Source organism: Cavia porcellus, unplaced genomic scaffold (genome assembly GCF_034190915.1).
Source record: "Cavia porcellus strain 051 isolate PalLab524CR breed Dunkin Hartley unplaced genomic scaffold, mCavPor4.1 scaffold_1, whole genome shotgun sequence".
NCBI classification, from domain to species: Eukaryota; Metazoa; Chordata; class Mammalia; order Rodentia; family Caviidae; genus Cavia; species Cavia porcellus.
Window position 1 is genome coordinate 49378716 of NW_026947484.1, and position 27552 is coordinate 49406267.

The following is a 27552-nucleotide window of genomic DNA, read 5'->3' on the forward strand; positions in this document are numbered from 1 at the left end:
AGCTGGTTGCTGGGGTGATGAGAGAGGAAAGGAAGGAGCCGAACGCGGAAGTGGTGGCGGCGCCTGGGGAGCAGGCGGAGGCGGTGACTGCCAAGTCTGAGACAGGAACCTTGCGTTGAGGGGAGGGGAAGGCGGGGGTTGGCAGAAGGGCATCCGCCTTCTAGGACCGACACGCGGTGCGGGAGCAGCCGGGCCTCCTTGTCTCCGCTTCCACGAGCGCCCCGAGTGATGGCGACGGTGATGGCGGCAGTTTCTCCGACAGCCTGGATGAAGCTGCGCTCCGGGAGGTGAGTGGGGGAAGGGTGGCCGCTGCCTAGCCTTAAAGGCCGGGGTCTTGCTCTAACCCTCCAGATTTCCCTCCCGGGCGACCCTATCCGAGGGCTTGGACGGATCCAGCCCCTTCTTGGAGCAGTTAGACAGATCTTTGGTCATGTAGAGAAAAAGAAAGGGAGTGCTAATCGCAGCTTTCATCTTGGCCTCCCTGATGCCCTCACCCTGTCATCTTTGTAGAGATAAAGAATTAATTAACGCTTACATCTTGCGACTGTGTCCACACAGTTCTTTTAAAAAGTAGCTTGTGTTTTCCCTATTCAGTTCTCATCTAAAGTGCACCAAAGTAGATCTTTGAATCTAAAAGGAGAACTAGAACTAAAGTGTATACTGAGAGTGCTTCATATGATCCTTACAATCTTTCTAAGGTTTTGGGCTTCAAGTTTGTGCTGTGTCTTGACATTCTCCATGTTGGTAGCCCGGTCTCTCATTGTGAAAATGATGATACTGTTTCATGAGTATGTTTCTTTGAGAAATTTACTAGATTTTTGTAGTATTCACCTTTCAGTTTCAATCAGACTTCATTTATGCTCTAAGAGACCTTTTTACGTTGATTTCCCTTTCAGTCTAGTTCCATTGCGAAAAGTTGCAAGCACAATTAGACGATGTTTTTGGCTTAGTGGCACTGTTTGAGGAGTTGCTTTTAGTATTAGAACTCCACATAGGCTTGCTTGAAACTGACGTTTATGCATGAATAAAAAGGAAGGGTGATTGGTTTAAAAAGAAATTTGGGATTGTGAGAGAAGAACGTGCTGCTCATTTTCAGCAAGAGGAAAAGGATTTGAGATGATGTCTGAGTAACTTAATTTTACCTAGAGCTCATTCTTTTTGAGGCAGATTGATTTATAATTTTTTTATCTGAGTAACAATGTCGCTGGAGAAAGTATGAGCTCTGGTAATTTTCGTTTCTATTTTAAATAGATCATGATGAGATTTTAAGAGTAATACCACTCAGCACTCAGCATAAGAAATATCTACAAGTTGAAAGAGTTACAGCTATAAAATATTTTAAATGCATCCATAATACCAGGTGACTTTAAAACTGTGAGTGATGTCCACGCATCTGCCCTTTCTGACTTAGCAATCAAACTATTTGATTCCCGGGTTAAAGAAAAACTTCCTTTGCAGATTTCACATGTATGAATTATCCTAAGCAATAGGATTGAATAATTCTGGGCTTTAATTTTAACTCTGATACACTGTGTGACCTTGAATATACTTTACTTTGCTAAGTGTCAGATCCCTCATCTCTGAGTTGGAGCTCTTACCAAATTGTTAAGAGTCCTAGGAAATAGTTATGGAAGTATAAAACTAACTGTTGTTCATGTCTTACACTACTAATGGAATACTTTGGGCAGGTTCTTAAGTGGGATTTAAATGATTATCCAGTAAAATTTGTCAAATATTAAAAGATGTATCTTTGCTTTTGCTAATGTAATATGTTTCACAGTTATGTTTGTTTCAGTCACATGCCCACAAATTTTAATGCCTTCTGTGAGTCCCGGTCCTGTTAAAAGAGAGAGATGTTCAAATCATACATACAAAAAACTGTCTAGTAAGACAGTCTAGGCTTTTTGAAATGAAATCAGTGCCACTGATGGGCGTCAGAGTTTTTCAAATGAACATAGCCATCATTAACAGTGTATGTCTCACCAGAGTGGGAAGCTGAGCAGACTGTGGATGATAACAAGGTTGAGGGAAGACTGAACGCAGTGGAGGTTAGTTAGCACTGTTATGATCACTTTAACACTCGTAGGCTTACACTGATTGTTGGTCTCCAGGGCAGTAGGTGAGAAAACCTGCACAGGTTATCATTCTACCAGCAGTGGTGTCCTCTGTATAAATACTGTGCCACAATCCTATAGAGTTTATCCAAGAGACTGTGTCAGTATTGCCTTAAGGAAGTTTTGTCTTTGTTTTGTGGCACGGGAGATTGAACCCAGGACTTTTGCGCAGAGTTACAACCCTTTTATCTTCAGATTTCTAAACTGTGTCTCTGTGCAGGCTGTCTAGCATTTTTTGTGGCCCTTTTTCACCCTCTCCTTTTCCTTAATTTTGCTGCTTGCCTGCTTCTCATATCTAAGAAAATGTTTTTTTTAAAAGTAATACTGTATTGATTTTCATTAATCTCCAGGTATGTTGTTTTCAGACATTTTAATCTTAATAGTAAGAACGTGTCCCAATTTTTACCAAGAACACAAAAGCTAAGTGAGTTAGGTTGTTTTGCGGCACTCAAGGTAAACCCAGGGCCTTGTGCTGCTAAGCCGTTGGCTGCACCACTGAGCCACATTCCCCACTCGCACCCCCACCTCTACACCTTTTAAAGGAGATTTCAAGACAGTGTGCACCTGGAAGTGGCAGGGTCAGACCTTTAGCTCCCAGTGGCAATTTTTACAATGCTTACCTTTAAATGTGGGATAGTGAAAAAGTGTTGGTTTTTAATTTTTAAATACTTTCTCTTTAGATTGAATTGGTCTCAGAATAAAAGAAGTGGCAAAAATGTGAAAATGCACTTGTTCTAGGTAATGGAAGTATATCTTTTCCCTCTCATTGTTCTGAACATCTCATGTATTATTTAATAAGCAAATATTGAGCGGTGTTGTTGTTATTGTTGGAGTTGTTGTTTTTGAGACAGAGTCTCACTACATATCCAAGCTGGTCTGAAACTCACCGCCAGGCAGGCAGTCCTGCCTCAGCCTTCCAAGTACTAGGATTACAAGTGTGCACCACCGTGCCTGGCACATACTGTTTTTAATAATTAGAAATTACAAATTGGAAGGGAAAATACATCTACTCAGTTTATTTCTTAAAATGTTTTGAGAATGTGTCTTCAGTACTCTGGTTCCTAAGATTCTGTTAAAATTGTTTCCTCTTTTGATGAATGCAAACAGAGCGATTCAGTCATGCTAATTAACATACTCATTGCGTTAAGTTTTTGTGGTAAGAACATTAAAATCTGTTTTAGCAATTTTAGAATGTGTGTTATTTTTAGCTGTGGTCACATGAAATGTGTTAATGCAGTAAAACTTAGTCCTCCACAGAATGCATTAATCTTTCAGTAGTGACCACTAGAATGCACATTGGGGAACACTGGATAGTCAAGCTAATCGGGCAAAAAAGTAGAGAAAGTGGGGAAACAGGGAAAGGAGAGGGAAAATCCCACAAGACAGGGATTTTCTTCTTTATTTTTAATTGCCATTACTGTAGTTATGTCTCATAAGATTTAGCTATTTTTTAAAGGACATATCTAAAACATTTATTGAACTTAATCTGTATTGTTTTTATGAGAAATACATGTATTTTAATTTTAAGCATTTTTCTGGATATGAACAAAGCCATTTTCTTTCTTTTTTTTTCTTCTGCCACACTCCAAGGAATTCATCTGTTGTTTGCTAACAAACAGATTCTTTATGTAGAACCTCAATGTTTCTGTAGACTCTAAATCCAGTATCATAGAATGTGATCAGAATGCTTTCAGGGATTTTGGGGGGCACACAATAGCAGGTAAACATGAAATCGTGAATTTGGTAGGGCTGAATTACTACCAGAATAATAGTTCATTTGTGATTTTTTTATGTAGCATACTAAATTTTTGTAAACTAAATTTACTTCAAGTTAGTATTTATGTGAATTCTGGTCTTAAAAATGCATCCACGTTTATGGACATAAATTCAATAAATACATAAAAATCTGTAATACTGTGTTATCTGACATCTTAGAGAATAAAAATAATTTTCCAGATAAAGCTTAACCTTTTATTAAGTTTTAATTGTTTTCCCAGCCTTATTCAGTAGAACTAAATATCATTTAAATCTTTTGTCTGTGATGGGTCACATGAGACAGTGATTTTGTTAGTCTAGTCATTGCAATTGGTAGTGAAACCAGGGAAAAATGGCTTCTGAATTTGGAAATTTGCTTTCTTTTTGAGATAGGCTCTTTCTGTGCAGTTCAGACGGGTCTTGAACTTGCAAGGATCCTCCTGCCTCAGCCTCCCAATTGCTGGGCTTACAGGAGTGAGTCACCATACCTGGCTTGAAATGGCTTTTGTATAAACAGTGTTTCAGCCATTTGTATCTCACTCATTAAAAAGTGATTTTTTAAAATGTCACTGTTTACTCCCCAGAGCATTGTAACATAGTTCCCTTTCATAAAAAATTAAATTGAATCAGGAACCAAAGCAATGATTCTCAGGCTGGGGATTTAGCTCAGCGGCATATGCACCTGCCTTGCAAGTGTGTGGTTGTGAGTTCGATCCCTGGTACCGATTAAAAAAAAAAAAAGAAAGAAAAACACACACACAAAAAAACCAAAGCAATGATTCTTTCAATCTCTTTTAAAAGGAAAAAAAAAGTGAGTTTGATCCCCAACACCAAAAAACAATTTTTTTAAATACATAAATAAAAAGAGGAGGGAAAAAAAGCTTCTTTGCAACTACTGTCAAAGATCTTCAACTTGGTACTCGTAATCCCGCTTACTGAGGAGGCTGAGCCAGGAGGATTGCGCTGTTCAAGACTAGTCTGGGAAATTTAACAAGACAATGTCTCAAAACAATGAAAATGAAGGGCTAGGAGTGTACGCAGCTCAGTGATAAGAGTACTTTCCTAACACGAACAAGAGTCCAGGATCAATCCTCAGCACTACAGAAAAAGACAAAAAAACAACCAGATAAAACTGCCGGAATTAATAATAGGCTGTTTGGAATGAGTCATTCTGATTCAGAGCCCTGCACAGCTTTGACATTCAGGTTTCACATGTGTAGGCAAGACACCAAAGGACCTTTTGTAAAAACCCTTTGGTCTTTATAACACTAAAGACGGTTTTGCTCCCACCAAAACTTAGTGATGTTGTTTCTGTTGAAAGTGGTGTGATTGAATTTTTATGTTCTAAGAATCTTGGTTTAATGAAGCTCAAGAAAGAAATTAGAAAACCTTTTCTGTTTTAAGTGCAGAGAAGTAACCTATACCACGATATGGCTAATTAAATGCATGTATTTTTTAAGAATATATTTGCTCAGCATCACTGCGAGACCCAGGCCAACCTGGACCACTAGCTCCATAGCCTCTGAGAGCCACTTGCTATCTCTGTGAACGTCATTACATTTGGAACACTTGTCATTTTGTGAAAGACGCATGCTTAACTCTTAAAAGTTCAACTACTTGCTTAAGGACTTTGGAATAACTAGCAAGCCTCATGTAATAAAATTTCCATAGTTATATCTCATTGCAGTATATTAAAGAGGTTCTCTTACTAAAATAACATAGCTATGAGAGGCAGAGGTAGGAGGATTGCCACAAGTTAGAGGCCAACTAGAGTTACATAGTGAGTTCAAGGCCAGCCCAAACTGCATAGCAAGACCCTGTCTCAGAGCGCGCGTGCGTGCACACACACACACACACACACACACACACACACACACAGTAACACACACCTATATCCCAGCTCCTCTGAAGGCTGAGGAGGAAGACCTGCAAGTTCAGCCTGGGCAGCTAAGTGACATCTTGCCCCAAAATAAAAAGTAAAATGGCTAGGGATGTAGCTCAGCAGAATAGCACCTTGCTTTCAATCCTCAGTACCACAAAAATAAAGGAAGAAATAGAGCTTACTGTACCTTGTCAGATTCGGGGGGGGCTGCCACTGTTCCCTCAGAAACAACATACCGTCTGACAAGTAACAGCCTGACAGTTGATAAGTAACAGTCTGACAAGTAACAGTCTAACAGTATTGTTATCACCCATGTATTCAAGTTAAATTCTAATTTTTCTACTTTTAGACAATCTAAATAGAAATGATACTTTCTTCCTACTTAAAAGCTAACAGCGATGTGGCAGAAAGTTTGTTTCCCAGCTGAGACTAGAACCCAGGACCTTATTATGCCTGCTAGGCAAGGGCCCTACTGCTAAGCTCCATCTCCAGCCTGTTTTTTTAATTCTGTTTTGAGACAGTCTCACTAAGTTGTCCAGGCTGGCCTCAAACTTGCCATCATCTTGCTTCAGCCTCCCAAGTAACTGGGATTATAGGGATGTGCTACTACATGTGGCTAAAAGTAGGATTTCTCCATCACGAACTCAGATTTCTAGAAAAAAAAAAAGCTTTGGAAAGGTTATGTAAGGCTGTGATTCTGAGATAATTGTGAAACAATAATCAGCCAGAAGATTTTCAGTGCATTAATTCTGAAATGTATGAAAAGTGTGTAAGTGTGTGGAAAACTTACATAGGACATTGGTGTTTTTCACTGTTTTATGGACATCTGCGGCATTAGCATCCTAAGTACTCTTCATCTAAGATCCATGGATAATTGATTGGAGCTATTACTTCCGAGGGGGCAAACCGTGCCAAAGTCAACTTGTACCGAAGGAAGGCTGGAGATTGTTCTCGGGAGGAAAATGACACATTGCCCTATAACTTCATAGTCTATTGATTCCAGCTGTATCTGGCATATTGATCATTTTTCACTTGAAAACACTGCCTGTGTTCCTCCAAATTATATTCGCTCATAAAAGTCTGTACTCTGTAGTTAGTATCAGGCTAGAGACAAGTAGTCTGATTTTTTCATTGTGAGCTGGGCAGAACTCACCTGTGGCTTTAACCAAATAGCGTATCTGATCTTTATTTTTAAATACAGGGAAGTACATGTTGGCATTTACTGAGTGCAGAACACACATAGGGGCCGAGTGCTTTATCAGTGCACCCTCACGCAGTCCCCAGCCTACAAGATAGGTGGCATCCGCCTCTCTGTATGCAGCACACTGAACTGAACAAGCCAGGTTGTGTGCCTGTCATGGAGCAGAAGTGACACCCAAAACTTCGTTTCTAGTCCTTGCCTTTGCAGCTGCTACCGTACCTGCATGGGCAGTGAAAATGGTATGGTGGCCACTCCTGACTGATAGCCTTCTGGTGAGTTTGTATGCATAACGTGATACTTGGTTTGACTTTTTCCACAATGAATGTGAATTACTTTACATTGATCAAAATGCTACACGCCCTGGATTTAACATTAAATGGAGCTGAAAACCTTTAGGTGAGCTAAGAAGTGCTGCAATTCTCAGTTATGCCACCCCAAAGGCATTTCCCCGCAGGTATTGTAACTGTTTCTAATAGCAACCGAGGTGTTTGTCACCCGTGACGGAGTGTCACAGAGGGGAGAATGCCAGAAGGTGCAGCACAGGGCAGGCTTGTTGACGGCCTCTGTGGTGAAATAGTCAGACACTGAAAGGTGTCCCGCAAGGACAGGGACAGTGCCAAAATGGGGTGCGGCTGGGAGGGTCATCTGATCCAGGACCCAAGTTAGGACGGGACAGTATGTTTACTGTCGTCATATGGGCCACTGGAAGGACAGGTACCCTCTCTAGCACAGTAATTCCCAGGAGGCCTCATGCAAGAAAGAAGAGGCCATGTGGTCCAGGGGCGACAGCAGCCAGCATCACAGCCTGACAGGGCCCCCAAAGATGATTTCATATGCAGCCATAAAGACTGTGGGAAGACTAAGACAGACCAGGTTCTATTTTGTTGGGGCCCCAAGAGCCTGTGATCCGAATAAATGTGGTTGGGGGTATTTTGTAGTGACCCAACCCGTATACTGCCTCTCAGAGAGATGAGCCACTGTCATGGGTACCTTGGGCAGCTGAACATGCTGTTCTTGCCTGCTGTCCTGAAGGTGCACTGTAGACAGCCACAAAGTCACCTAGTAGTCACTGTGCCTCCCCAGCCCTCCATGACTTTCCGGGCTGAGATCTGATAGAGGAGCTATGGGCCCAAATCCCTTTCACCTTACCTGTTGTGCGTGCTGAAGATGATCCACCCACACCCAAATCGGCCCAGAGTATCCCAGACAGAGCCAGTTCACCCAAAGCAATATTGTATCTCTCGAAAGGCACAGATTGGGGTCCAGAAACACTAGAGAGGCTCTTGCACTGTGGGACACCCCAACCTTGCCAGTCACTTTGGAATACACCTTCCTGCCAGTTCAGAGGCGGGGCACAGCTGCCGGTTCAGGATCCTAAAGCCTCTGGCACCCAGTTGTCTCAAATCCCTATACTCTCTTGGGCCTCATCCCTGCTGAAGCTGCTTTCTTTACATATCTGGACTTCAGAGATGCCTTTTTCTACATCTGCCTGGCCCCACAAAGCCAGCCAATCTTCACCTTCCAGTGGAAAAGTCCAGAAAATGATGACAGAGGCCAGCTGACTTGAACCAGGTTGCACTAGGAGCTCAGAAATTCCCTAACCATTTTTGGTGTGGTGCTGGCCACTGATCTGAGAGCCTTTCCTGTGGATCAGCACAGCTGTGTCCTGTTCCCGGATGTGGTGACTTGCTGCTGGCTGGAAGGTCTCAGGAGGATGACGTTAGAGGAGCTTGACAGCTCCTCACTCTCCTGTGGGAGGCTGGGTACAAGGTCTCCAGGAAACAGGGCCCAGATTCACCAGGAGAAAGTCCATTACCTCATTTTCCATTGGTTGCAGAGACAGGATTGATTTGAATCAGGGAAAGCAGGTAGTTTCCTCAGTCCCAGTACTGACAAGCTGCCGCCAGGTCCGGGAGTTCCTTGCAGCCACAGGTTTTTATAGAGTTTGGGTACCTACCTTTGGGATCTTGGCAAAACCCCTTGTAAAGTCAGCCAGTGGGGAGAACAAGAACCCCTAATGTGGGAACAAGTACAGCAAACAGCTCTCAAAGAGATCAAAGAGGCCTGGGACTTCCAGACGTGGCTAAGTCCTTCTTGGACATCAGCGAGCATATCGGCTAGGCAGTGAGTGTTTTAACCCGGATGTGGGGGTCATGGCATCTGCCAGCGGTATACCTCTGCAAACAGCTGGACTCTGTCACTCAGGGCTGGCCACCATCCTGCCTATAGTACTAGCCACTATGGCCCTTTGGGTGGCAGAGGCTGACAAACTGGGACAAGACTTGACGGTCTAAGGATCACATTCAGTGTTGACATTAAGGGAGTATAAAGGTCAATGCCGGTTAAGGTCAGGGTGGTTAGGTACAGTACCAGAGGATGCTATGTGCACATCCGCACAGATACCTGGGAGTGGTGTGGCACCCCTGCTGCTGTCAGATCGGGCCAGTCAGAGCGTGACTGCAACTGACCAGATTGGAGGGCCCTGCCCCCAAGCTGCCCAACACAGCACATTTCACTGGCAGTGGCAGTGTCATAACAGAGGGAGAATACCTTGCAAGATGTTCGCGGTAACCCCAAGCTTGGTCATTGAGGCCTAGTCTCTGCCAAAATGGGCCTTGGCACAAAAGGCAGAGCTTACCACACTAACCCACAGCCTCCAACTGGTGTAAATGTATACACAGAAGCCAGGTATGGTGGTGCGTGCCTGTAATCTCAGTACTCTGGAGGCTAAGGCAGGAGGATCACTGTGAGTTCAAGGCCAGCCTGGGATACATAGAAAGTTCAGGACCAACCTGAGCTGCAAAGCGAGACCCTGTTTCAAAAACATTCTCCCTCTCCTCCAGAAAGAGAAAAGCTCCAAATATACCTCCATGTATGGGGACCTCTATATAAAGAAAAGGGTCTAATAAACTCCAGAGAAAACATGAAACATGGTAGAGAAATCCTTGAACTCCTACATGTTGTATGGCCCCTTACAAGAGTGGCAGTCATGTCCTGTCAGGGACACCAGTAGGAAGACACCATGGCCACTCAGAGAAACCAGAAAGCCAACTGGAGAGCAAAGCTGACAGTTTCCAGGGGAAAGACAAGCCGTGGCTGCAGCTGCCACGTTTCCTTGGCCCCTGGCAGAATGGCATCCTATTGACAGCAGGGACTTGGCTTCAGATCGAAAATAAATGCTACCTCCCACGTGGCTGGTGAAAATTTGAAGGTGACAGGGTTGCATTCCCCAAGGCACTAACTCCAGCTTTGGTCAGAAAGTTGCCTCAGGACACCCCCACAGGCTGGGTGACTCTCCAGCAGGCCTGAGTGGTGTGCAATATCCCATGGCGAGGGCCCCAGGCCACTGTGGCCTGCACAGTATCGGGAGCCCCATTTAAAGATTCGGTTATGAACTCCGCTGAACTTCCCGAGGCCATGGCTGCACATGCTCATTAGTCTGTGTGCACCGTCTCAGCAAGGGTAGAGGCCTTCCCCACCATACCGAGAAGGGGTCCAAGGTGGCCGATTCGGCTGGAGAGGAGTCATTTCCTGTTTGGAAAGCCACAGACAGCGAGCAGACCAGCATTCCTCTTGGAGGTCGTGCAGCTGGTGACCACAGGACTAAAAGTTAGAGACTGCATGCAGCATGCTGTCCCCAGAGCACAAGGAAAATGGCACAAGTGAGCCAGACTGCAGAGCCACAGTCGAGTGGGCTGTGGAGAAATTCCCTGCACGGGACCAGCTGTAGCCCTGCTGAGGACTGGGTCTGGTCTCACCACCAGACGAACTGGGCTGTCCTCCTGTGTAATTCTCTAGGCACGCTGCTTTACTGAGGGAATAAAGGGGGATGTCATTCCTCACTTGCGGTAAGAGTCAGGTGTAGGCTTAGCCTTAGCCACTCTATACTAGCAAGTTAAAGAACAAATGCTCTTGGCTTTGACCTCAGATGCTCACTCTTTTAAAAGAGGAGATGCCTTGGGCATGGTGGTGCACTCATAAAAGAGGAGGTGCAGTGCAGGTAAAAAACAGTCCAATCCCTGAAACCCCTTTGGAGGGTCCCATTCTCTATCATCCTAGCACAGTCAAGGTGGCCAAGCAGCCCCTACATTCATCTCCGGGATATGGCTTCTCAGGACCACAGTTGTTAGAATTGCCGAGCCTGATGGAAAAAATGGCTCACTGTCCCCGTCAGAAGCCTACCATGCATAAGTCAAAGATTGAATAATTTAACCACCTGGAAAACTCAGGAACAGGGTCCCCAAAGGATCCTGAGCCAGGCCCCCACTCCTTGTCTCACTTCTCCCATTGCTGAGAGGCTTGGACAGCATTGGCACAGCCTCTGGGTATGCGGAAGGATGGCCCGCACTACACCTCAGCCGGCCAGGAGCAGTCCACCTTTTCCCTGCCCACTGTGTCCAGAGAGAACTTCCAGGTATCCAGGTACATGGAGACAGAGAAACTAAGCGAAAACTGCAGGTCCTACATATTGGTAACTAAAAGGACTCTGAATGGCCCCAGAGCACATGATCCAATATTACAGCCCTGCCATGGGTAGAAGCTGGGTCTTAGGGCTACCACACCCCCATTTATGTGCTGAACCACTTATCTACTACCACCAGTTGTAGAAATTATAGCTAATGAAACTGCCAAAGCCTTTAACTTGTTAACAAAACAGCTCGCCAAAATGTGCAATGCTACCTCTCAAAACCATCTTGCTTGCCTCAGAGGAGTTGGTGAAAAGTTTAGAGCAGTGGCTGCCTACAGATAGGTGATGAGAAAAACATCACAGAAGAGATTGCAGATCTGATACAGAATAAAAAATTGCTCATGTCCTGACAGACCTAGAATGCCTGGAACCCGGGAACACTTCCGGAGAGTCAAAAGCCTGGTTTGTAAGTGTTGTGCTCCGTAAGAGCTTGTCTGCTCCTACCTTCCTAGCTCCCCTGGTCACACACTCTGTCCCCAGCCTTTTTGAGGCATTGGTCAAAAGAAAAATGGCCACACATGAGAGATGCTGTAAAAATACAAACGTGTAGATCTAGATGATGCTCTTTGACCCAAAATAAGGCAGTCTGAGCATCAACGGAGGGACTGTGGCAGGCACCTTCTCAGAACCAAGAAAGGCACCGTGGCACAATTAGTTCCCAGATAGGACTGTGTCCTAGGACAGCTCAGTGACACAGATTGTACCCAGCCAAGCTGTTACAGGTCTGTATGTTACCATTTAAAAGAGGCAAAGACACAAAAATTGTGTAAAAAGCAAAACACCACCATGATGGGGGCTCCGCGAACCCCTGAGCCCCAGCTGGCACAAAAACTGAGAATCCTGCTACCTTTTAATCAGCAGGGGTGGCAGCAAGGCAAAGGAAGGAACCAGATCTGAAGTTTACAAAGAACTCACTGATTAAAGCTGGATGTGGTGGAGCACCCCTGTAATCCCAGCACTGGGGAGGCTGAGGCAAGAGAATCATTGGCAAGTTCAAGACCAGCCCGGGCTACAAAGTGAGCCCAAGGCCAGCCTGAACTGTGTAGCAAGACCCTGTCTCAAAAAGAAAAAATTCACTGGTGTATTATGAAATGTAAAAAATGAATGAGTAGAGATGGTCATAAAATATACTTCCAAACTAGAAATGATCCAGGTTTGAGCATAAATGATGACCAAGAGAAGACGCTTGGCTTTTTCTGGCCCATCCATCTTAGTCCTTGTCACATAGTAATCTTTTCTTTTCCTCTCCTAATTGGAAAGTGGACAACACATAGCTAATGATTTTTCTCCTCCCCCCCTTTAGATACATCCAGAAAGTGCCCAGAAGCTTCCTGTCAGAAAAATTGAAAAAACAGTATTTATAACATTGCTGGAATTTGTGGACGATTTGTTTAAGATGGCAGAAAGCAATGAAAATAGTAATAAAAATGTAGATGTGAGGCCCAAAACCAGCCGGAGCAGAAGCGCAGACCGGAAGGACGGCTACGTGTGGAGCGGCAAGAAGCTGTCCTGGTCCAGGAAGGGCGAGAGCTGCTCCGATGGGGCACCAGAAGGGACCGGGACCAGCACCGGGGCTGCGACGGGGACAGGGACCGAGCGGCCGCTGCGGGACAGGAAGCACAGCTGCTCCTCCCTGGAGCTGGACCTGGACCACTCCTGCGGGCACCGCTTCCTCGGCCGGTCTCTGAAGCAGAAGCTGCAGGACGCCGTGGGCCAGTGCTTTCCCATCAAAAACTGCAGCAGCCGCCACTCACCTGGGCTTCCGGCCAGAAGGAAAATCCACATCAGCGAGCTCATGCTGGACAAGTGCCCCTTCCCGCCGCGGTCGGACCTGGCCTTCAGGTGGCACTTCATCAAGCAGCACACCGCACCCCTGAGCCCCAAGCTGGACGAGTGGGGAGGCGCAGACCACGCGGCGCGCGAGCCTGGAGACAGGCTGCCGCAGCCCACCAGGGCCATGGCTGAGGCTGCCCGCGGCTGCCCGCAGCCCGGTGTCCCAAACCTCTGCGCCACACCCGGCTCCATGAGCAACCTGGCGTCCAGCAACAGCGTAGAGGACAGCGACATGGACTCCGACGAGGACATGGTCACGCTTTGCACGAGCTCCAGGAAGAGGAACAAGCCGAAGTGGGACGCAGACGAGGAGCTGCTGCAGCTGGAGTCACCCCCGAAGTACCACACCCAGGTGGACTATGTGCACTGCCTGGTGCCCGACTTGCTGCGCATCAACAACAACCCCTGCTACTGGGGCGTCATGGACAAGTATGCAGCTGAGGCCTTGCTGGAGGGCAAGCCCGAGGGCACCTTCCTGCTGCGGGACTCGGCGCAGGAGGACTACCTGTTCTCCGTCAGCTTCCGGCGCTACAGCCGCTCGCTGCACGCCAGGATCGAGCAGTGGAACCATAACTTCAGCTTCGATGCGCACGACCCCTGCGTCTTCCACTCCCCCGACATCACCGGGCTGCTGGAGCACTACAAGGACCCCAGCGCCTGTATGTTCTTCGAGCCCCTCCTGTCCACGCCCCTCATTCGGACTTTCCCCTTCTCCCTGCAGCACATCTGCAGGACAGTCATCTGCAACTGCACAACCTACGACGGCATCGACGCGCTCCCCATCCCTGCGCCTATGAAGCTGTACCTGAAGGAGTATCACTACAAGTCCAAGGTCAGAGTCCTCCGCCTGGACGCGCCAGAGCAGTGTTAGGGCAGGGCCAGGATGACTGCTGGCCTCGGTCTCATTCAGTGTTGTATTTTTACTCTGCCTCTTTCTACAAAGGCAATGGGGTAGGAAAGAAACCTCTGCCCTACATTTCCAAGTCAGTTTATTTTTCTTCTACTAATTATGTAATGTTATAGCCAAGAGGTTAGTAGATACTTTTAACCAGATGTTTGGTTTTTGTTTTTGCAATGTAGTTGTATACTTAAACTTTTTTCTTTACCTAATTTATGTATGGTCTGGGCATATTTGAAATTTGATAGGCATTGCAGATATATTTGAATATCCTTATATTACCGTTTTAAAATAGTTATATTTTTTGTTACATGTAAAGTATTTCATTAATCTATAACCATCAGTATTCCTAGACATAAAATAGTCTTTTCCCAGCCCCTTTCATTGAGTTTTGAAATTCTTTAGTCAAGTGTTAAAATTCATCCATAATAATGTAATTCAGTTTTTTAACTTGCTAGCAGGGATGTTAAAAGTAACAAAATGATTTCAAGTCAACTTTTTTGTAGGATGTTTTCTTTCCTTTTGTTTTGTTTTGTTTAGACAGGGTCTCCCTATGTAGGTCAGGCTGGCCTTGAACTCATAGCAATCTCCTGCCCCAGCCTCCTGAGTGCTAGGATTACACATCCCTGCCAAGATCACTAAATTTTTGATAATCTGGCCAATGAGAATATGACTTTCTGGAAATGCATTTATCCCACTGTGCAGGGTCTTTTATTACATAGCTCAGTACTTGCCTCTCAGCCTTTAAGCCATCTTTAAAACATAAATTTTATTTCTTTCTCACCAAGAACTTTAATGGTAACACTATTAGTAGCTAGTAGTTGCTACAGCAGCTGGGTTTTCTGTATTAATCTATGAACTATTGCTCTTGTATTAGGCCTTTTATACAAACCCAGAGCCTGCGCAAACTGCAGTTGATAAATAGACACAAATTTTTACTGATAACCAAAGAGGACCTAACTAGTGTTTAATTATTTTAGGTTTGATTTGAATAAAGGTTCAAGAAATAAACATGGAGCTCACTATTGAGAAAGCTTAATATTTTTTCAAACATTTTTTCCTGTTTTCAGAATTAATGTATGTCTTTAATGTGGCTTCAAAATAGAAGAGCATTTTGACAGCCACATGGCTTATGTCATACCCAACAGTAGGACAGAAGTAATAATATTTCGTAGAACAGGGCAGCACTCAGAAACGTCATTGGTCTCTGATAAGTAGACCCTGTCTCTTCTAAAAGAGTCAATGACTAGTGTAAACAGATTGCCTGAGCTTTCTCCCGGTAAGCTGTCTGCCCCTTTGTACAAGTTGGCATTTTTAACTCAGTTATTTCTTTATGATGGTGTAGCTAGATTAGGAAACTTTCTTCCACCTGGGTTGGAAGAACTTGACTCAACCTTTGCAAGTTAGGACAAATGCTGTTTATCTGTGTTGAAACAGCATTTCCCTGACCTGTAATTCTGCCGAAGTTTGCAGCAGTCACAAAATGAAACCAGAAAGTCTTCATCACCATTATCCTGTAGCCTTTGTGTTCTCAGTGGTCTCTGGGCGAGCATGGGCTCAGCCTCCAAGGGGAGCAGTGCCCAAAGCGGCACCTGTTCTTATGGTGAGGGGCTCAGCACATTGCGACACCAATGCCAGGGTGGGTGTCACTTCTACGGGTGACACAGACCTTCCCCACAGGCAGAAAAGTCTCACTACCTCATCTTACTATGGCGCTTTTGTCGATCACTGAGAATCTTCTCTTATTAACCAGTATCAAGCTTCCTAAATATCCATCTTTGGTGAAAGACAATTAATAGTGTGGTAAGACTCTACCCAAAATTATAGTTTTTTTTATCAGAATTTGATAAGACTTTCTGTTTCCGTGAAACAATTATTTTAAACACTTTTCTTTAAAAAAATAACTTTTTATCAGTACAGAAAAACCTAGGGGATGACTAGCTTATGAAAATTGTGTTAAAGGATAGTTTTTTAAAAGAAAATGAAATATAATTATGTTGTCTTTTATAGTGGTAAAATGTTTATATGAACATTTATCTTTTCATATAATTCAAACTGATTGCTTGTGATATATTTTCTCTTTTTAATTTTTTTCAATTCAAGTTATTAACAACTGTTAACATTTTTAAAATACTGCCAGATGCAGTATTTTAATGAGAATGGGGAAGACTCATTTACTCTGGAATGGTTTGTATTTTTCCTTTGGTACTTGCTAAGAAATTTGGAAAGTAGAAATATAAAGACCTGAGAAGGGAGTAACTTATCCTGAAGGAAAGGGAGGAGTTAGTTTTTAATCAGCATTTAAGGATCAGAATTTAGAAAGGCTACATACCCCCTTTCTGGTTTTGTGTGTGAGTATAGCATTTGCAAGACATGGGTCTTTAAAACCTAGCTTATAAGAAATGCTTAAAATATATTTCTTGTACTATATAATGAAAGTGAGGAAGTTTCAAGAAGAAAAATGTGATAAATGTGTTTGAAAAGCAGCATTCCAGAGCTGAGCGGGCACTGAGCTCTCTGGAAATGTGTAGCGCCTCTGATGAGATGGGCTGGTGCTACACAGCCAGATAAAATCCTCAGCTCCACCGAAGCGGCTCCAAGTGGGGAGCCTTGGAGCTGCTGTCTGGCTGACCGAGTCTGGCCCACACACCCAGCTCCCCCTGTGGCACATCAGGAAAGAAGCTGGGCTTCACTAGTTTTTCTAAAGCTTTTCAAGACGTACCCCATCCCCCCTATTCTAATTCAAAAAACACTTGTGGTTCAAACTGTAATTCCTGAAATTGCTGAACTAGATTTTCTTTTAGATTCCCTGAACGTTTTATATTGAGTCATGTGTTCTTTCTATAACTGTGCCATTCACCTAAATAATTCATAAAAAGAATGGTTTAATTTAAAGGAAGACCTAATAGGAAGATGAAAGGAAGCTTTTAGTCAGCCTGAGGCTAGATTTATTGATTTGGTGATCAGACCTAGGTACTTTCCTGAATTTCCGCTAATGGCCAACTGTGGTCAAAGAATGGCTTTTCAGTGAAAGTTCTGATTTCTTGTTATAAATTATATAAAGAGTGTTGTAGTAATTAGGACTCCTTTAAAAAGTAAAACAAATGTGGCAAATAGGACTTACATCATTGTACAAATTACATTTCTTTTTAGAAGAAAAACACATAAACCTTTATCATTTATTCATGAGCCAAAGCTATTAAGATAAATCAGGTTATCAACTTCCTGTCTCTGAAGTTTGGACCATTTTATAGATCCATGTAATGGAGCACTTCCTTCCTATGAAACACAAACCTTGACATCTAACTCTTACACTTTTTAATTTAAAGTATTCCTTGTCATTTTAGCTAGAACCAGAATCCAGTGAGTAGCTTATATGCTGATCTGGGTGGAACAGCTTTCACAGGAAGGCACACATAACTCCAGTGATCACTCAGTGTTTCAATGTAAAATAGCCTGTGTAAGGTTAGATAATTTAATGCTCAAGTGAATAATAAAAGATTTTAGGGCGAGGAGTCCTTATGTTTCTACTTTGGGAAGAAATGTTTTTGTTTTACACTTGGTCTTAGCCAAAAGGCAGAGAAATGGATGCTAATTTTGTTTTAACATAAGCAGTTTCCATTTTTATTTCTAAAGAATGAACAGAAAGCACAAAGGACTTTTCTTAATGGTCTACTACCAAGTCTGTCTATAGGATTCTAATATATTAAGATAGGGAACACAAACTGGCCTGTAGGTACAAAGACAGATGAATGATTATAATCTAAGAGAATGGAGTTTAGGATACATGAAATCTGTCTCAAGACTAAAGCATATTTATAATTTACTTTTGAATTTTAAATATTAATCCTAAATCTTCCTTTACCCTCAAACTATAAAAATACAGTTTTAATACCTGTCGCTTGACTTCGGCAGGTTCATTCTTCATGAAGGAATGACCCTTGGAACATACTTGAAAATAATTGCTGTACAACCAGTACAAGCAACTTAGTACTTGCTGTCAAGTACTAAGCCACAGTTTTCAGACTTGCCCGTTAGACTAGGCTGCTTGCTAGATCTGACAGTGGACATAACAGCACAGTTTCAGTCTGGCCTAGATTCTGCAGTTAGTTGAGCATTTGTGATTGTCTTCTGCCCTTTATAAGACCCGTGGAAAACTGATATTTGCCTAACCTATTTTAAAAGTTGATTGCATTTGCAGGAAATGAAGAGAATCCGTTTGCCATGTTTATAATCAAATCTAAGCTTTCAGACTTGAGAGCCATGGTGTAAAACTCAAGGAAGTTTACTCAAGTTACTTTGCTAGAATCGGATAAATTTTCCATAAGCCAAGTATAAACAACATATACTTGAATATACAGAGTTTAAGTAGCAAATTTGAACAGCGTTTATTTTTGTCAGACTAGTGTGATCTACCCCTTCCCAAAAGTAGTAGCTGATTTCCTCTCTTATTTCTTCATGGATGTAAGTTTAAATAATTTGAATAAATTTTCACTTAATTAAATCTTCATGTATGAAATCCAAAGTCTGTGTTTTGTTTTAAAAACATATCCTTACGTCATACATTGCACTTAGAATCCGAAAGGGAGAAACTGAAATGCCTGTATTACACACCACCAATTTTCAACACTTTTGTTTCTGATATATCACCTAGGGTCTTCAGAAGCAAAGGCTTTTGTTTCCAATATATCACCTAGGGTCTTCAGAAGCAGAGGCTGAGCACAAGATGAAGAAGGGATAGAGGCAGAAAGTAGGCTGGGAAAATGCAAGGCGGGCAGGACATGGCTACCAAGCCAGGGTGACCTGTAGACAGGCCAGTGGGATAGGATGCCTACCATGCCCATTACTGTGGGCCAGACACGGGGACAGCCCACTACCCATCACTGCGACACCTAGGGCCAGGTCATGGAGGTGGGCGGTCCCGATGGACACAATGTTTATGACCAAAGATTAGAGAAGATATTTAATGCAATGTTTAAAATCAGAACAAAAAAATTCTTATGAATAAGATATTAAAATTTTAAATCCAGCCAGAGCTTGTTATTGATTTTTCCTGTTGCTTCAGGCTCCAGTGACTCAAGACACTGCTGATGGCCTCCTGCAAGCCATGGGTGGGTCTCCCACATCATGGGTATTTTCCACAGCTCTGTTTCCCTGCAGAAAGGCTTGCACACTCCCCGTTCCTCTGTTGCTCCTCCCAGTGAGAGCGCTGTGCATCCCAGGAGGCAGAGGTGCACTCGGTGTTTCTTTGATTCATAGTCAAAGGTCCATCCCCTGACTGCTAACGGCTTACGTGTGTATATCATGTACATTAAAACGCGTAATAATGGCTGGGGATTTAGCTCAGTTGCAGAAGCACCTGCCTGGCAAGTTCGAGATCCTGAGTTTGATCCCTGGTACCAAAAATAAATTTTTTTAATTTTAAAAAATGTATATTGTGTGTATATTAGGCCATAGGATTTTGTTTTCTGAGACAATAGCAGTTCAGGCCAGTCTTAAACCCACAGCGGTGGTCCTGCCTCAGCCTCCCCAAGTGCTGGGCTTATGGCATATGCTACCACATCCGGATTAGGCTGTATAACTTTGACATCATCAGTTACTAGCTAGCAGTACCTTGAGAGCTGGGGTCATGTGTCAACAATTATCCTGGCCTAGGGGCTGGGGATTTAGCTCAGCAGCATAAGCACCTGCCTTGCAAGCAGGCGGTCGTGAGTTTGATCCCCGGTACCGATAAAAATGAAAAAGACAAAAAACAAAAACAAAAAAACCCAATTATCCTGGCCTGACATGGTAGATGTGAGCTGGGGCTGCTCAGCCCACGCGGGATCCTGGGTTCGAGCTTCAGTAGATAAGGAAACACCCTAACGAGCTGCAGACCCGCCTTAGCCTGGGCACTTAAGTAATCCAGGGAGAGCCTATCACAGAAAAAGGCTGCGTTCCTGCAAACGTCTTTCCATTCCCGCACTGACTTTCTAGGTCCGCTCAGTTTTGCCTCAGCGCCTGGGTTTCGCATCCAAACTGGCCCAGCTCGGGGGCTTGGCAGTAAAAGCCGCAGGCAGAGGGAATCTAGAACGTGCCCCCTGAAGCCAGCAAGTGAGCAGTGTCACCAGACAGCCGGGGACGCCTTCGGCAGCCGCTAGGGTGTCCTCCACACCGGCCCGACTCCGAGAGCCTCTGGAAGTTTTCGGCCGCCGCGGGGGCGCAGTCCCGCAGGGATCCAGCTGGGGGCACGCAAGCATAGCCTTCGGAGGGCGAGTACCGCCCAGAAGAGGCGGGGCTTAGCGCCCAGCACTTCCGGTTCCGGCGCCAGGAGGAGGGCGCGCTGCTTGTGCCGCGCTCCCGTCAGTCAGGCTGCGCCCGCCGCTCACGCATCCATCTGCCTGGGGCTCGTCGCCGTCGCTGCGCTCGGATCTTGCCAGGTGAGGCCGCCGCTGTGCTGAGGGGTATCCAGGGCTGGGCACGGGTGCGTGGGGTCGGCCGATCGGGGGCAGCGACGCGGGCGAGGCTCCGGGACTCAGGCGAGCGCGGGCCGTGAGCTCCCGGGGGCCGGGCCGCTGCTGCCGTCGTCTTCCCGCGCTACTGCCCCGGCTCGCCCTGGAGGGGACTGAGGCGTCGAGGACGCTGACGTCAGGCGGGCGGCCCCTCCCCCACGCCGGCGCCCGACCCGCTCTGAGGCCGGTTCGCTCCGGCCGATTCCCGACGCCTTTGTTCCAGGGGCGCCTCCGCCCGCATCTCCGGGCCCCGCCGCTACCGCCCCATTCATTAATTTCTCACAGGAGGAGAGAAGATCCCAGATCGATCCTTATGAGACGGCGCTGCAGGTCACGGGCTCGTGACAGCTAGAAAAGCTGCTCATCGAGGCGGTGGGTGCCTGCTCGGTCTCCGATCTTCTTTCAGGACCGAGCGGGGACCTCCAGACCGCCGAACCCTGTCCTACAGTAGTGCTTTTAACAGGATTCTTCCAGTGTGGCAGTATCAAACCAGGTTCCACTGAAAAAAAACATGCAGTAGTGCATCCCACTACTAGAAAAATACACACTTGGACAGCTGATGGTGATAAAGGTTTTGATTTCTCGAGTTCTGACTACAGGCTTAGGTGTAGAAACGGCTCGTGAGTTCTTTGTTCAGCAGTACTACTGAACGGGAGCGGGGAAAAATAGAAATTTCGGTTGTTGCTCATATCTCTTTGAGTCCACTGTTCAACACTGATTTGCTCCAGAAACGGTTTTGAGTTGCGCGTGTTGGAAAGTTCTTTTCCATTTTCCAGGAGGAATAGGTCTCTCTGTAGTTGAGAAAGATTTCAATAGACATCCTCCTGCCTCAGCCTCCCGAGTGCTGGGATTACAGGCAGGCATTATCGCGCCAGGCCAGGAATTTGTATTTTATGTAAGGGATAGGTGGCAGCTCCAGAGTTTGGGTTTCGGCCTGTAACTCGGGAAGAGTCTGGCACGGGTGAGGAAGGCCCTAACGTCCTGTCCTCAGTACCTAGGAAAGAGAAAACTCTGCAGCCATAGATTTGTATATTATCTCTAAGTGGGGATTGATAAAAACAATAAATAGCTTCAGGTCAGATTTTGCCACCAGAATTGTGTGCCAAATTTGGGAAAGTTTCTTTTGAGGGGCTTCTGAATTGAAATGGCAGATGGATCCATTACAGAGGTTGTGAAATGTGTTTGTTACTCAAAGCCACGCTGTGATTTGAGAGTTGTTTAAGCAAATCTGGGAGGTGCATTCTACTGGTCTTTACCTTTTGAGCCTTGGAGAGTCAGGCTGGTCCTGAGTCTAGCCAGCCAGTAAGGAGCTGCAGTTTTACCTAGCCAGTCTGAGCTGAATTTTATATGCCCATATACAAAAGAAGAGAGGAGAATTCAGTATTTGTTGCCTGCCCACTCATCTCCAAGCACTATATGAAGAGCTCGATGGAGTAGAGGTTCCCTTGGGTCCGCATTCAACATTACTGGCTCTTTATATGTCACTGAAGAAATTCACCAGCTAGGCTGTTAAGCCAAGTGATTCCAATCTTTTGGGTTTCTCTGATAAAATGTTACTATCACTTTCTTTTCTCTGCATTTTCCAACTGCTTATGCTTCCCCACTGCTAGGCAGACCTCCCTCCCAGCTTCTCCAAAGTTGTCCTTGTCCCGCCAGCTGCTCCCTGGTTTTGTTTCCTAGATCAGAGACACCATCTCTCAGGAATGTCCCTCCCATCTTGCTAGTGTCCCGTAGCCCAGCACTGCCTGGCACATGTGCTCCAGTGATTGTCTCAGTAAATGTTAAAGGTGTTACTGAGGATTTTAAATTTCTGAAACTTTGTGTCCCAGTTTCTTCAGTTAACTCAGTATTACAAAAAAACAGAATGTCCTCTGATATAGGAGCCAATACTAACTCTTGCCTGTTTCTGACGGAGAATTTGTCTTCCATAGGTACCATCCTCGTCCCCTTTACTAAGCAAATCACAAATGTCCAGGCTGTCTTAGTTTCTCTTAACAGATGTGTGTCTGGCACTTTACTGTTTGCTTATTAGTTCTCTGTGAGGTAGCAAGAGTTTATAACTGGCCGATTCCTGGAGTCCTGGAGCGGCATCTGTGGTTACTGACACACAGGGAGCCCAGCTCTCATACGTTCCCTGCGGCACTGTGTCCTCCTGCCTCTGAAGGCCATAGGAATTACTGAGACACCGTTGTGTAGTGTAGGTCAAAAATTTTGTCCTCTGGCTTAAAATTGTTATTCTTAGCTGTGCTTAGCAGTGATGCCTCTGATCCTGGCCCTCTGGGAAGTTGATAGCCAGACAGCCAAGTGGCTTATTTTAGCAAGGCCCTCTCTGTCTGTCTCAGAATTGGCCCGAATACACTCACCAATACCAGTAATTAAAAATAACTATTCTTGGGACTCGGGGACTAGCTCAGCAGCACAGTGCCTGAGGTCATGAGTTCCATCCTCATACCAAAAAAAAAAAAAAATTCTTGCAGCTCAGAAAATTAATTTTTCTGGATGATAAATAGAATGTACCATAAAGCTATAATGGAAAGTTTTGCAAATAGTTCTTGAATGTTGAAAAAAATGGAAACACTTTTTGATTATAAAAGCTTTGGACAAGTGTATCAAGATTTTTTTTTTTTTGTCTTTTTCCTTTTTATCGGTACCAGGGATTGAATTCACGACTGCCTGTTTGCAAGACAGGCGCTTATGTCGCTGAGCTAAATCCCCAGCCCAAGTTTTGAACAAGTTAAGGGTTACCTTGGCCTCATCTTATTAATTAGCATACTTTTGAAATGTTTTGAAAAAGGTTTTTAAGCAGCCTAGATGTCTCTGCATTCATTTTGCAACTTGGCTCTTGAAGCACTGGTGATTAACCTTTTTCAGATGCACTAACAGCCAAGTGGAATGGTTTATCTTCCACCCTTTTTGAAGTTAAAACTTTTAAGAGCAGAGTAATGAATCAGATGAATATGTAGAATTATTTCCAAATCTCCTGACTTAACTGAATATCATGTATATGTTTTTTAAGCGCCTCGAGGGAGCAGAGTAATTCTGAAAACTGAGCGGGCAGGCCACATGAAAGTGCCTGGGTCGCTGATAGAATGCTCTGGAATTAATGGGAACTTTGGTACAGAACAGTTTTCTGTTTCAGAGAGGCTTGCCCTGTGTGACAAATACAGTCAGTCATCCCATGGACTTTAAAACTGACCATGCATCGGTAGTTTCTTCTAGCATTAATCCTTTTTCATAAAATTTTTTAAAACATTTATTAGTGTGTTTGCAATACATAATGGTTACATTCATCTCAGGGAGTCGGTATACATACATAACACACCTTAATTTAGCATGTATTAAGAGTACCACTGAAGCCTCAATATTGGAATGAAGAGGTAATTATATCACCTGTGCATTTAAGATGTGCTTTTATAGTTTGAATAAGAAGCAAGGATATAGCAGGAGTGACCTAGGGTTTATGTTCTTTTCCTATGTTATTCCTCTTTTTTTTTTTTTTTTTTTTTTTTGTGGTACTAGGAATCCAAGCTCATAACCTTGCATTTGCCAGGCAGGTGCTGTGCCACTGAGCTATGTCCCTGGCCCTATTCCTCTTAATAAAACATAGCTGTAAATTAAATGTTTAAGTAGTCAAAGATGGCTCAGTTCACTAAGTCAAAAGAAAAACTGAGGTTGCCTCACTAGATACTGAAAGTTTCTGTTTCTGTTTTTGTTTTTTTGGTAGAGTCTCGCTTTGAAATGTAGGCTGCCCTGGAACTCCCTACTAGCCCAGACTGGCCTCAGACTCACTGTCAGCCCTTCTGTCTTAGCCTCCCAAGTGCTGGAATACTTACTTACAATATAAGAGACCGGGATGAAACAGAGGTGCCACAGTGCAGAGGGGTTTGAAGGATGCAGCCCACAGTCGCAGTAACTGGTGTGTGGCTAGGTGCGAACCCCTGCCCCGCCTGTCACTCCTAAGACTGCAGGCCCAGTAACTTACTTCACTTCCCTTTCTCCAGCTGCAAAACCTGGTGAGAACCGAACTTGCATCATGGGAAACACGCAATATGATTTAAATAGTGCAAACGTAAATATGCTACAAGAAAACAAAGCAGTGTTTTAGAAAATCTTGGCATGGCGAAGCCTACATCACAAAATCCAGAAGCATCATGTAGGGAAAATTAATAAGTTGCACAAAATTTAAACCTCTTAGTACCAAAAAAGACCCTCTAAGAACTGTAACAGTTTAAAAGGGGAATTTGGGAAGATAAGTTTTGACCAATAATAGGGTGGTTCCTTGGTGTCTTCCAAAGCAGTGAAGGGCAGAAGTGAGCACTGCGGAGTAGTGAGCAAGGGCCGAAGAGCAGCTGCTGTCTCCCTCTTGTGTAAATGTCAAAGGACTCACCAACTGATGCTGGATAGTGAGTGGAGAGGGCAGCAGTAAACGTTCAGGAGCAAGGAAAATGGGTGCCTTGCAGGAGCTTGGGGATGGGCGCCACTGTCAGACAGAAAGACCGCTGCACTTCGTTGCTCCTCTGCTTTAACATAAAGATCCACAAGGGTTACTCTTGCCTGAGAAGCCTAGAGTGTAAGGAAGGAGCAGTCGAGGAGGGAGGGCCCTAGGTAAAGAGGGAGAGAGCAGGGTGGGAGGGAGTAAACATGATGGCGATGCCACATGTGCATGTCCTGTTCCTCAGAGAATGCCCAGGGGTTCCTAAGCATGTACCTGAAATTGACAGGCCTGGCCCTGCAGCCCAGTGGTTGGTGCTGCCCAAAGCCCAGGATTCGGTTGCCAGCGCCAAAATAAACAAAACCTGTGAAAGGTAGTTCAGGGATGTCAGCAGATACACAGGAGAAGGATGAAAATGTGAGTGTAAACTGGCCTGGGCTTCTCAGGTGGATTTTAGGTTAGCTCGTGGCCTTGGAATTCCACTTCCAGGCCCTTTTCCAGAAAAAGAGAAGTATTCAGAGATGTTTGTGCTACACTGCTTAAAACAACCTATACTGTTCCCAAAACCCCTGTAGAATAAAGTCTACATCAGCCTGAGCTTTTGGCACACGCTTGTAGTATCAGCTACTAGGGAGGCTGAAGCAGGAAGGTCAGTTGAGCCTAAAGATTTAAGACCACACAGTGAGAACCAATGGGTAGGTACGGAGTCATTTTTACCTGATGTGCAGCCATTAAAAAAGGATGACAATGGAGGAGCTCTATCCGCTTCTGTGGAAAGGTGACATAAATGATGCAGAGCCCTTTAATTGAAAAAGTTGTATGCCTGAAAGCCCCTTTAGGAGTTTATCAGAAGTACTAAATACTCATTTTGAAATTTTCTTTCTTTCTTTAGGAAGATGTCTGATGACTTTTCGGTAAGTTAATATTTTTATCCTTGATGAAAGTTTTATTTTTGAAGAACAGCCCTGTCGGTAGGCCACTCATGTTTTTGCGGTACTGGGGATCAAACTCAGGACCCTGTGCATGCTAAACAATGGTCTACCATTGAGCCGCACCCCAGCTCCTTCCAAGTCTTATCTTATTTATTTATTTATTTTTCCAAGTCTTACAATTTAAAAAGATGCTTTTTGTGGTGCCTGGATTTGGGGAACATGCAATTTTGATAGATGGTTTTCCTTTACTTATATAGAGGGAGCATATTAGAAAATGTACCTGGAAGTACATGAGAAGCTTGAAATGAACAGTGTCAGTGTGACCCTGGCTTACATTATAGCTATAATAATCCACACGGCTCCGCGTGGAGTGCCACGGGTCAGCAAGCCCCAACCTCAGAATGCGGCGGCTCAGGTGCGGGCCTTGCCGAACCTGCAGGCCTGCCTCAGATTCCGAGCTGACCAGAAGCTGCTCCCGGTTCCTGCACGCACTCGATCCTGCCTACAGAGATCGCGCCACAGGGTTGTGGATGTGTGTGCAGAGGCACTGTGCTTCTACCCTAACCCTAATCCCAGCGACTGCCCTGTGCACCCAGCGCTTAGGCCGAGGCCTCCTATGAACGCGCCCCCTGCGGGGGGGCGGTGAGACAGGCGAAACACCTCTTGTCTTGCAGTTGGCAGATGCGCTCCCCGATCCCTCCCCCGCCAAAACCTCGGCCGTGAGCAGCTCGAAATCCAGCCAAGCCACCCAGGGCTGGGCCAGCTCCAGCCCCTGGAACAGCCCCAGCGCCCCTGCTTCCCTGCCGGCTGGACCCCCGCCAAGCGCGACGCCATCCACCGTGCCTTTTGGAGCTGCGCCCCCAGGAATGTACCCATCTGCACCGCCTGCCGGGCCACCCCCAGGCCCCCCTGCGCCTTTTCCGCCCTCTGGACCCTCATGTCCCCCACCTGGGGGTCCTTACTCCACCCCCACAGTGCCAGGCCCAGGCCCCACGGGGCCGTACTCCACACCAAATGTGCCCTTCCCTGAGCTCCCCCGGCCCTATGGTGCACCCCCAGACCCAGCCACCGCAGGGCCCCTGGGGCCGTGGGGCTCCATGTCTTCTGGGTCTTGGGCGCCAGGCATGGGAGCGCAATACCCAACTCCTGGTATGCCCTACCCTTCCCCAGGGCCGTATCCCACACCTCCCCCCCAGGCGCCAGGCACAGCACCACCTCCCGTGCCCTGGGGCACTGTGCCACCCGGGGCCTGGGGACCACCTGCCCCATACCCCGGGCCTGCAGGCTCGTACCCCACGCCTGGACTCTACCCTACCCCGAATAATCCTTACCAAGTGCCTTCGGGACCTTCTGGTGCTCCACCGCTGCCTGGCGGCCCCCACGTAAGTCACTTGTTACCTCTGCTGGGCAGCTGAGCCTGTCCCCTCCCCCATTCTGGACAGAAGGTTAGGAAGCTGCTAGGAGTGGGGGTGTATGAGCTTGCAGACTTGAGGAACAGCATTTAAAAGTATGAGAGCAGAGGTGTTCCTGGTACTGAGTACAGAAG

At 45.4% G+C, this 27552-nt stretch overlaps 2 protein-coding genes across 4 annotated transcripts in view; both read left to right on the forward strand.

Moving 5' to 3' along the window:
- On the forward strand, positions 1-18676 carry Socs4 (suppressor of cytokine signaling 4). Its single transcript, XM_003471839.5, has 2 exons — positions 1-287; positions 12724-18676. The coding sequence occupies exon 2, from the start codon at positions 12817-12819 to the stop codon at positions 14122-14124; it is 1308 nt and encodes a 435-aa protein (XP_003471887.1). The 5' UTR covers positions 1-287; positions 12724-12816; the 3' UTR covers positions 14125-18676.
- The window catches only part of Mapk1ip1l (mitogen-activated protein kinase 1 interacting protein 1 like), an 18161-nt gene continuing 4570 nt past the window's right edge, over positions 13962-27552 (forward strand). Inside the window, exons 1-3 of one of the 3 annotated variants that reach the window (XM_063247952.1) lie at positions 13962-14085; positions 25967-25988; positions 26681-27388. In XM_063247952.1, coding sequence (XP_063104022.1) covers positions 25971-25988; positions 26681-27388 — 726 coding nt within the window. In that variant the 5' untranslated portion in view covers positions 13962-14085; positions 25967-25970. Of the gene's footprint in view, positions 14086-20426; positions 20571-20614; positions 21015-25966; positions 25989-26680; positions 27389-27552 lie in introns of those variants that run through there. The other 2 variants (XM_003471753.5, XM_063247949.1) reach the window with 2 other exon arrangements.

What these genes read in the sequence shown, in the direction of transcription:
- Socs4 (XM_003471839.5), top strand. Translation starts at nt 12,817, where the DNA reads ATGGCAGAAAGCAATGAAAATAGTAATAAAAATGTAGATGTGAGGCCC.